General features: G+C 40.8%; 2 protein-coding genes across 2 annotated transcripts; both read left to right on the plus strand.

Moving 5' to 3' along the window:
• The first annotated feature begins 484 nt into the window (after positions 1–484).
• LOC133733807 (PHD finger-like domain-containing protein 5A) lies at positions 485–2,407 on the plus strand. The gene is made up of 2 exons (XM_062161444.1): positions 485–645; positions 1,828–2,407. The coding sequence occupies exon 2, from the start codon at positions 1,846–1,848 to the stop codon at positions 2,176–2,178; it is 333 nt and encodes a 110-aa protein (XP_062017428.1). The 5' UTR covers positions 485–645; positions 1,828–1,845; the 3' UTR covers positions 2,179–2,407.
• A 142-nt stretch (positions 2,408–2,549) lies between these two features.
• LOC133733806 (GPI-anchored protein LLG1-like) lies at positions 2,550–4,018 on the plus strand. Its single transcript, XM_062161443.1, has 3 exons — positions 2,550–2,909; positions 3,060–3,119; positions 3,509–4,018. Exons 1-3 carry the CDS (start codon positions 2,804–2,806, stop codon positions 3,865–3,867), a joined length of 525 nt encoding a protein of 174 aa, XP_062017427.1. The 5' UTR covers positions 2,550–2,803; the 3' UTR covers positions 3,868–4,018.
• The last annotated feature ends 7,620 nt before the right edge of the window (positions 4,019–11,638 follow it).

The following is an 11,638-nucleotide window of genomic DNA, read 5'->3' on the forward strand; positions in this document are numbered from 1 at the left end:
TGGTCTTAGGTGTTCAACTTAGAGTGATTTAGTTGTTAAACCTCAATTGGGTTTTGTTAATTATGTGAGATCTCATCTGGGTTCTTGATCATTTGAATTTCTATAATTACAGAGTGTGGAAGACGATAAGAAAGAGAGGAGAAAGAACAAAGACCTAAATGGGTATTATTGTAAAATCAAACTCTAAAGGGTAATAGACCATTGGATGTGACATTAGGCACGTGTCATAATCTGTTTGAAAGCTTAGGTAGCTCAGGAGATGATCCTCTCCCTAAGTGATTACTTTAAATCCGCGTGACTAACGCAAAACTGCTGGCAGCGGGGATCGAATTTGGATTGGGGCTCAATTATAAATACGCTCATACCAACTGAACCAATACGATTAATACAATGATTTATTTTTTATATATAACAAAAAATTAAAAATTAAAAATTAAAAAAAAAAAAAAAAAAAAACTTGCATTGGAGGCCCAAATTGAAGTGCCGACTTTTCTTTTCTGGAAAGAACGGATATATTTATAACCAGCGTCTGTCTCTCTAAGTCGAATCTCGATTCTTCTGTAGTTGTCTTCTTTACAACAAAGAATAGCACAACTTCGTCCGTTGTTCTTCAAAGTTCGATTACGCCTCCTCTCTGCAACTCAGGTTAGTTCTCCGACCGCTTGTTCATAAGGTTAACTATACCCAGCATGTGTCTTTAATTCAATGTGCTTGATTTTGAATTTCTTAGTATTTGTAGTCGTATTATCTTCGTTTTTGGGGGTTTTGCTTAAGATTTTGGTTTTTTATTATTGATTTTGATGAGTATTAAGGTAATTGCTGTGTAATAATATAGGGGTTTTTATCTCCAAAATTTGTTGGTTCAGAATTTACTCGAACTGTGATTTTTAGGGTTTGGCTGTTGCACTGCTTTCAGTAGTTATTGATTTTTTTTTTTTTTAATTTTCTTATCAAGTTTTGCAATTGATGATAGTTGGAAATTCTGTGATGCAATAATTTCAACACTGTGGCATGTTAATTCAATGTGCTCTGTTTCTAGACGTTGGGTAATGTTCTCTTGCCTTCTAAGTTGTTAACTTGGCATCAATTCGAGCAATGGGCTCTTGATCGATGTTTAAAATTGAGAAACTCTTCATATTTCTCGCTCTTTTTGAACCTATTTAGATTGTTGTTGGGATTCTGCCAATGTAATTGCGTAGACTGAAATGCTCAAATACTTTGGTTGACTTAAGTGTCTAATGAGGCTAGTGTTTTTCAGTTTGTGTACTTAGTATCTTCAGCTTTAGGATGGATTCAGTATGGTTTGACTATATCGGAGAATCCTAGGGTTTAGGGGAATAGAGACCAGACTGGTATCTTTGGACAACAATCTAATACTTTCGGATCTTTTCTGAATGCATTAGACTGTTGTTCAGATTGTGCTAACTGTTTAGGAAGAAATATTGAGCACTCAGTCTCAATTTGGCCAAGTGGAGTGTCTATCAAGGCTGCAAATACTATGGAGTCTCTGCGCTTAATAGCATCAGCTTTGATGGTAGATTCAATGTGGTAGACGACACTGGAGAACTCCTATGCTCACCAAGAAAAGAGATCATCTAAGGGAGTATTGAGCAAGTCTTGCTTTAGCTGGACTAGAAGTTTATTTATTTATTTTGAAAAGATGGACTAGAAGTTCATTAGTAGCTTGAGTTTTAGGATTCAATAGTTGGAACATAAAACATCACCTTCCATATATCTTCCTTTCTGTATGTTTTTGTGTCTGACCTAGTCTGCTTTGTCTTATAGTAATTGAAGGTACAAATGCTAATACTTGTTACATCTATGCAGATTACAGCATAGTGAGCGATGGCCAAGCATCACCCCGATTTGATCATGTGCCGGAAGCAACCAGGGATTGCCATTGGGCGGCTCTGCGAGAAGTGTGATGGTAAGTGTGTCATATGCGACTCTTATGTGCGCCCTTGCACCCTTGTGAGGGTTTGTGATGAATGCAACTACGGATCATTTCAGGGTCGTTGTGTTATCTGTGGAGGAGTCGGGATTTCTGATGCTTACTATTGCAAAGAGTGTACGCAGCAGGAGAAAGACAGGGACGGATGCCCAAAGATTGTCAATTTAGGAAGTGCGAAAACAGATCTCTTTTATGAACGGAAGAAATACGGTTTTAAGAAGAGATGATGAAGGGATTATGGCTGTTGAAGTTGGGGCAGAGCTGAATACATTTGCTTTTGAAAGAATTGTATCGGATTGAATCACATTTGAGCCATCCTTTTTTGTAGTTTTTGTGGAAAAGTGTACGACTTTTAGAGACCTGCCGTGGTTAGCATTATTATGTATGTTAGATAAATCAGAAGAATTGTGGCTGTTAAACCTATTATAATTGAGACTTGCATGATTATAGGCCAAACCTCATTGATGCCTCATAGGCTCATATCATTGTCCTTCTTAATTTGTCTCGGTCAGTTAAGGAACAAAACTTTATTCTCAAAAAAAAAGAAAAAAGAAAAAAGAAACTATTATTGTGATCGTTTCACATGTCAATATGTAACAGACTTAACAAAACGTACAGATTGATGATGAAGAGCTATCTTGGCTCTGCTCCTTCCATTTCCCTTTGTTTCTCTCTCGTCCTACTAAGAAAAACAAACAAAAACAGGTAGACGAGCAAATTTAGAGGCGCTGGGTGACCCTAACTCTACTCCAGGAGGATAAACGCAGAGATCGATCCACAGACCACGTCGTCGGCACACAGGTTTGGTGTTCGATCTCTGAAGAAATCCCCAATCGAAACAAGAACAAAGAAATGACTGCTTGTTCATATCGATCATCATGTCATTATCTCATTTTCTTCTTCTTCCTAATCCTCTTGGGCTTGGCTTCAACCTCCTCCTCCGCCACCTTCATTTCCTGTAATTATATATTTCAACCCCTTTTTTAAATTTAATTAAATATCTCCAATTCATCATCACTCTTGGTTTAACTAATTAATCTCAAATTTTCATGATGATTTGGTTATCATTTGTTATTATATTTACTTGGAAATTTGTAAAATTTTGCAGATGATATATTTGAGCCTCCTCGTGGATCCTTTGGACGTTCCCTTCTTCAAACCAAAAAAAGTAAAGATCATTTCTGTTTTCACTCTCTTGGCTCCATTTGCCATTTTATTTATCACATAAAGCATACTCATCCACCAATTCATTGTGTTCAAAACGTCTTTGTGTGTATGATTGAATCAGCTGGATCTAATTATTTCTTCTTCTCCTTTGATATACTGGCTGAAGCCATAATCGTGATGCATTCAAATCGATCTAGTCTTTATAATATTTTTGCTTTTGAATGTATGTGGTTATCTCTTGCAGACTAGTATCTGCATAAATAAACCAACCAATATATATGGACGAATTAAATCATCCTACGCACATACAATTACCATGTTGTAGCTAGGGCATTGCTTTGCTCAGAGATTTCGATCAAGTATCAAAACTCACATACTATATATGTGCAGATTGCCCTGTGAACTTTGAGAATCAGAACTACACAATCCTTACAAGCACGTGCAAGGGACCAAATTACCCACCCAAAATCTGTTGTGAAGCTTTCAAGAAATTTGCCTGCCCTTTTGCAGATCAGATTAGTGACGAAAAAAGTGATTGCGCTGCAACCATGTTTAGCTACATAAACATCTACGGGAAATACCCTCCTGGCCTGTTTTCATCTCAATGTCGTGAAGATAATAAAATTGGTCTTAAATGTGCTGATGCTGAGCCACCAAAACCCAGCGCAGCTTCCACGGTGATGGCCGCATCAGCTACTCACTTAGCACTGACCGCTGCCTTCCTATTATTATCTTTACATTTCTTTTGAGCTACTGCTGCTGCTGCTCATTGACGTACAAGATCAATTAACTACTTGTAACCCAATCTGATTCAATCATTTCCTGTTTTATTCCACCAATTTGTATACTAATTCAATTACTTTACTCTTAACTAATAGTATAACTTTGTTACATCCTTCATCCTTGCTAGACCGCAGACACGCATTTCTACATCAAGAATCAAACAGTTTTTTCTTTCATCCAATATTCGATCATATGCATAACATGCTTTCTGTTGTGTCCCTTGTAGTTTTCAGTCACCAAGTTTATAACAGATTTCGCTATCATGCTACATTGTAATGCAAACTGGTCTCTGCACCCTAGCAACAATTCACAAATTAACCCCCAATTAACCATCACTACCAACCACCGTCACCAAATCAAACAAAATCATACAACCAAATACAAAAACGAACCTTATGCCATATGCATATTGAACATAAACACCGGAAGAACACGGCCAAATGGCCACCGAAAGGGCTTGGGTCCTAACTCTACAAGGTAGGCCTACACATATACTAGTCTCACATTCCCAACTTTGATAAGCCACATCTACGCCCACATGAGAAGGGAAATGGTGACAAGCCCAAACTTAACACTATATATACATGTCTCTCTCCTCATTCAAGGTAAGCCACTACTCTCTCTATTCCTACCTTATCACTATTCTTATAAATATTTGACTTAGGCGTCGGAGAGTCGTAGACTGGGATAACCTTTGACCTTTGTTTGTTTTGCCAAGTGACGGAATCCGGTGATAGTCTTCTCTCTCGTGATTCTTGGTTCGAGCTCCCTCGGAAACTATACAGAAACAAACCTCGTCCTTCAACATGCATGTGGAGCAGCGTGGTCTTCCCGGCATTGTCAAGGCAAACGCACTTTAACATCTTTATATAATAACATGAACAGAGTATTGATTCTGGTGTTGACACATATTTTGGTCTTTGCACATATCCTGGACAAGAGCTGCGCCACCGCATAGATACAGGTTTTTCTTGATATATATCATTTTTCAACTATTAGAAAAAAGTTAGCAGAAGGATTATTTCACATTTTTGTTTCATAACAGCAGCATTCACATATTTGTACTCTTGCGCATGCAACTTTATGGTATATATAATCCCCTTTATCCATGGGCATTATGAATCTGCATTACCTTTTGGGTTGGTCCTTATGTTATTGTTTTAGGGTGAATCACGGATAGAATCTTGGCCTCCTTCAGCCACAGTCGAACAAGAACGTTTTTGGGACGAGATCGGAGAAGAAGAGTACCGAATCAAAATCGCAGCGATCAAATCGGGGACCTGATTGGGGATTTGTCGGTTTTGTGTGCCAGTAGAGCGAGCGAGCGTCACAACTGGAAATCTGAGAAGAGAAGAAGAATGTGATCAATTTTTCAATCTAGTAGTGCGCGATGAGGGGGAGCTTGATGCACCGTCGTGTTTAGCCAGACAAAGACAACCAAAAAATCCACTTTACATGGAGAAAAAAGCTAAACAATAAGTCAAATAGAACAAGGTTGAGAATGAATTTTGGGCTAAATACAAATTACTACCCTGTGGTTTAGGTCCAAAATCAATTCAGTCCATGAACTTCTAATTTCATCAAAAACACCCCTGCACTTTCAATTTTGATCTAATAGGTCCAATTTGTTAGTTTTCCAACAATTGAATTATTGAACTTGATAACGTGGCTCATATATGGCCTATGTTTTATGATGTGGTGTCGAGGTGGTCTGCATAGTCAATTTAGGAGTGAGTCCTACTATTAAAAATAAATAGTTTTTCAACAAATAATCCAACTATAACTTGAACCCATAACAGAATATTAACGAATTGGACCTATTAGATCAAAATTGAAAGTGCAGGGGTGTTTTTGATGAAATTAGAAGTCCAGGGACTGAATTGATTTTGGACCTAAACCACAGGGTACTAACTAGTATTTAGCCCATGAATTTTCTGATAATTTATTCATCTCACAACGGAGGTATATAAAGAGGATTACAGGAATACAATTGACTTGCGTCTCTATTCTCTACCATACATCGAATAGGTAAGTACTAACTACCCTCTAATTACAATATATTCCATTCTTAATGTTACACCATGACTCACGCTAACACTCCCCCTCAAGTTGGCGCATACACATCAACCATGCCCAACTTGCTTAGTGAGTCATAAAACACATTCCTAGAAACTCCTTTGGTAAGTATATCTGTAAGTTGCTCTTTAGTTGGAACAAAAGGAAAGCTAATAAGTTTGGCATCTAGCTTCTCCTTTATAAAGTGACGATCAACCTCCACATGCTTAGTACGATCATGCTGTACTGGATTATGTGATATGTCAATAACTGCCTTGCTGTCACAATACAACTGCATAGTACTTTTGAGCTTGAAACCCAAATCACGTAACAGATTTCTCAGCCATAGCAATTCACACACTCTGTGAGCCATACCTCTATACTCAGCCTCAGCACTAGATCGTGCCACAACTTTCTGTTTCTTACTCTTCAATGTAGCCAAATTACCTCCTACAAAGGTGAAGTAACCCGATGTCGACCTCCTGTCTGTAATATTTCCAGCCCAATCTGCATCAGTGAAGCCACAAACCTCAAGAACGTTATTGTGTTTAGAAAACAACACTCCCCTTCCTGGAGCTGACTTCAAGTACTTCAAAATTCGCATAACAGCATCCATGTGACTCTCACTCGGGTTATGCATGAACTGACTCACCACACTCACTGGATATGCAACATCTGGTCTAGTATGAGCTAAATAAATCAAGCGCCCAACTAACCTTTGATAGCGAGCTCGATCAGTAGGTACCTGATCTGGATACTCAGCTAAATAATGGTTCTGCTCAATAGGAGTATCAATAGGTCTGCAATCCAACAAACCTGTCTCTATCAGCAAGTCAAGAACGTACTTCCTCTGGCACAGGTAGATCCCTTCTCTCCCCCTGGCTACCTCAATTCCTAAGAAATACTTAAGTTCACCCAAGTCCTTCATCTCAAACTCAGAGGCTAGTTGTCCCTGTAGTCTATCCATCTCAACAGTGTCATTGCCAGTGATTACCATATCATCCACATAAATAATAAAAGCTGTTACCTTCCCTTGTTGATGCTTGAGGAACAAGGTATGGTCTGAGTTGCTCTGTCTGTAACCAACCTTCCGCATGAACTGTGAAAATCTTCCAAACCAAGCACGAGGTGACTGTTTGAGACCATATAGAGATTTTCTCAATTTCCATACAAAATCACCCGAAGAAGCAACTACATACCCAGGTGGAAGGCTCATGTACACCTCTTCAACTAACTCTCCATGAAGGAACGCATTCTTGACATCAAACTGTCGGAGCGGCCAATTTAAACTAGCAGCAAACGAGAGCAAAACCAGAATAGTGTTCATCTTGGCAACCGGAGCAAACGTTTCATCGTAGTCTATACCATATGTCTGAGTAAACCCCTTTGCTACAAGGCGTGCTTTGTACCGATTCACTGATCCATCTGCATTATGCTTCACTGTAAACACCCAACGACAACCTACACCCTTCTTGCCTTGTGGTGGAGGCACAAGTTGCCAAGTATTGTTCTTCTGCAACGCCTCCATTGCCTTCCTCCACTTTGGATCCCCCAACGCATCCTGCACTTTGTTAGGTACTGACACAGCAGATATTTGATTAACAAATGATTCATATGACTTAGACAACCTCCTAGTGGACATATAATTGGCTACTGGGTATTTTGATTTGGCAGTAAGAGTAGGTTCATATCTTTTGGCTGATTGACCTCGAGTTGTCCTATTTGGTAACACATATTGCGCAACATTAGACTCACTACTACTAGTACTAGGCGGTGGATATACCTCAAATGAGTGATCTTCAGTACCAGAGAGCTGTGGGTCAGGGGTAGAAGAGATGGCAGGAGGGGCAGTTGTGTCTTCAGCTTCACTTGAAGTGATTGAAACTGGTGCCTGGATGTCTGGAGCTTCTGCGTCTGGAGGTGACGGGTTGATGGTCTCAATCGGATCAGTCAAAAAACCTTCTGCTTGTGTGACTTCTTCTTCCCCTCCTATTGATTCCTCTCCCTCTCCAAGATACAGCTCTTCAAAATATGAACAACTCTCCCCCTGAAGTGTTGTATCTGAAGAGGAAAAATAGCTCATGTCCTCAAAGAAAGTAACATCCATAGTGACATAGTACTTTCTGGTAGGTGGATAATAGCACTTATACCCTTTCTGATAACCTCCGTAGCCCAAAAACACACACTTAAGCGCCCGGGCATCCAACTTAGACCTCTGGTTTTTAGGAATATGGACAAAAACAACACAACCAAAGACACGAGCTGGAAGATTATGAAATGAAGGTAAGGAGACATGAGATGCAAGAACCTCAAATGGAATTTTTCCTTGAAGGGCACTAGATGGAAGACGATTGATAAGATGATAGGAAGCATGTACAGCATCACCCCAAAGATACTTAGGCATATGAGCACTAAAGAGAAGTAAACGAGCCATATCAAGTAACTGACAGTTTTTCCTTTCGGACACTCCATTTTGCTCTGGTGTTTGTGGACATGTGGTTTGGTGAACAATCCCATGGGTTTTAAAAAACTCTTGGAAAACATGATTAACATATTCTCCCCCATTATCAGAACGGAGGATTTTAATGGTGCTATTGTGTTTGAACAAGAGTACGAAAAGTTTGAAAAGCTGGAAAGACTTCATCTTTGGTTTTAAGAAGAGCAACCCATGACAATCTCGTACAATCATCAATAAACAACACAAAATATCTCATACCCGATACAGTGGGCTCTCTAGAAGGTCCCCAAACATCAGAATGAATCAACTCAAAAGGAATAATACTTTTATTAGAAACACTAGGAGGATAAGTAGCACGATGACTTTTGGCCAAAACACATGTTTCACAATGTAAAGCAGACTCAGCCACACCAATAAACAGAGTAGGCATGGTTTTTCTCATAAGACTAAAAGATGGATGCCCTAAACGGCGATACCACAACCAAATTTCACTTAGCTTATCAGAATTCGAAGTCAAAGCGGTGCGGGACTGTGCTCCTGGTTTCTCCCCTACGTATGTCTGATCCAAGTGGAACAACCTGCCCCTTAGATACCCCCGACCGATTATCTCCCTGGTGAGAAGATCATGAAAAATCACATACATAGGATAAAAGGTTACGGAGCATTTAGACTCAGTGTTCAATTGTGGAACAGATATCAAGTGATGAGAAAAGTCAGGCACATATAACACATTATGCAGTTAAAGTAGGAGTAATACGCACTGACCCTGACCCTAACACAGGAAAAGCCTCACCATTGGCATTAGTTACATAGGACACAGGTGGGGAAGACAATTCAGTAAAATATGATTTGTCATAAGTCATATGATCGGAGGCACCAGAATCAATAATCCATGTATCAGAACCAACAAAGTTAGAAACCTTTAAAGCCATACCAATCTTACCATGACCAGCTATAGAGACTATAGGGGCAGCCCCACCTGCTGTATGATGATCCTGTCGGCCACACCATAGAAGTCTGGTTCTTAGATCAACTAAACCGCAGCTGCCTTTGCCTTAGGACGATAACCTTTCTTTTTGGGGTACCCATTCAACTTCCAACAAGTCTCTCGAACATGTCCAAGGTCGTTGCAATAAGAGCATTGAGGACGAGGGCGGTTGGTGAAGCCTGGTGGAGGACCTTGTTGATGCAGGGGAACTGAACTCTGCTGCTGTACACACTAGGGAAGTCTCAACTAAGTTTGGCACTATCGGCTGGGCCCCATCGGTACCCCCAGGTACTATGCCATGGGCCGGGTTCACAACCCACCATGGCGGGACTCATATGGGATACCAGCCCGGGCACCCAGGGCCTGGGACAGGCCAGCACAGCCCAACGATTTGCACAGCAGGGGGGCTGATATGGCATCAGAGGAGCAACCTGTGTCCCACATCGAAGATTGGGGAGACTCCTTTCCCATGCTCGAGTATAAAGGCATTAGCACAACCACCTTTTACGGGTAATAACTCCTTTGTCCACTATTTACTTACTATACATCTATATTAGCTTCTCACTCAGGCATCGGAGAGGTGTAAACCGTCCGGTACGGTTTACCCCTCTAAGCGTGTGTTCTTGGTACAGGATTTAGGAGGTGCATCGGTACCCCAGACGGTATAGCATTCTGTGTGAGGTACCCGGAGAAAGCCACCAGAAACAGCTGCTGAAGGAAAGGTGTTGGTGACTTGGCCTGAATGGCTAGGCTAGACAATTCAACTTGTGCATGTTTGACACTTTCCTGCTGAGACTCATCCTTACGGATGTATGTGAAAGCTGTGTTTAGACTAGGAGGGTCTTTCATTCTGAGCAATTCTCCCTTGGCACTGCTATGCTTTTCATCAAGCCCTCTCAAGAATACATGAACTCGTTCAAGCTCCTTCTCCTTCTGGTACCACACAAGATCTTCCTGGTTCTTGATCTTGCAAGGACGCTTCTGATCAATTTCAGCCCATACATTCTTCATCTTGGTGAAATACACAGCTACTGGTTGCCCATTCTGTTGCATATTAGCAACTTTGCACATCAATTCATGAACCTGTATAAAATCAGACTCATTGGTATACATATCCCCCAATGTCTTCCATATTGTTTCAGCAGTCTCATACTCTTCCACCAACTATAACACATCTTCAGTCATGGCTTTGAACAAGAGAGCCATCACAAATCCATCATCATCCTCCCACTTAGCATAGGCATCCGCATCTCCCTCACTAGGAGCTTTGGTTGTTCCATTCACATGCCCCATCTTGTGTATGCCACGAAGATGGACAGACATAATCTTCTTCCATGTTCGAAAATTGGTACCATTGAGTTTTGGACCACCAAAAGAACCACCGTCTGAACTTCGGACAGAAACCTCAATCTTTTGGACCTCATTGATCTTAGAACTCTGACCTTCACTATCATCACCACCCATTGCAACAATACAGTAGTAAAATCACACAATCACAGAATACGTAGTGGAATGAAAGAGACAGAAGACTCCAAAAAATAATATAACGTGCAGATTTTTTTTTTTTTTGAAACCTGTTGCAGGGTTGACCTGCTGCACAGGTTGACTTGTTGCTTGGGCGATCTGGTAATCAAGGGTGACTTCGGTCTTGAACAGAGGAAGCTGACGCCGGTCGGAAAAAAGGAGCCGACGCCGGTCTGGTATGTGATCAAGGGACGACGCCTGGAACAAGAAGCGACGCCGAAGACTGAAGGAGCGATCGATCGGACTGAATGAACGATCGGATGCGCATAGGACAGAAACAGGCGCGGCAAGAGACTGCGGTCTCTAGGCAAGCGATTGCGGTCTCTGGACAGAAACGGACACGAAGTCGATCTGGGCAGTGGGGTAGAGGAGAGCGATGTCGGCCTGGTTGAGCGATAAAGAGACGTGGACCCGGTTTGACTTGATCTGGAGAAGACAAAGGTTGGTCTCTAAAAAGAGACAAATACTAGTCTTGGATAAAAGGTAAAGAACGACAAAAACAACCCTAACAAAGGGGTTTGGTTCTGTATCAATTCCTCGGATTGAGGAAAAATTGAACAACTAAGGAGACAAAGTCCTTTTGGATCTTTGCTCTGATACCAAGTCAAATAGAACAAGGTTAAGAATGAATTTTCTAATAATTTATTCATCTCACAGCGGAGGTATATAAAGAGGATTACAGGAATACAATTGACTTACGTCTCTATTCTCG

This window comes from Rosa rugosa, chromosome 2 (genome assembly GCF_958449725.1).
Source record: "Rosa rugosa chromosome 2, drRosRugo1.1, whole genome shotgun sequence".
NCBI lineage: Eukaryota > Viridiplantae > Streptophyta > Magnoliopsida > Rosales > Rosaceae > Rosa > Rosa rugosa.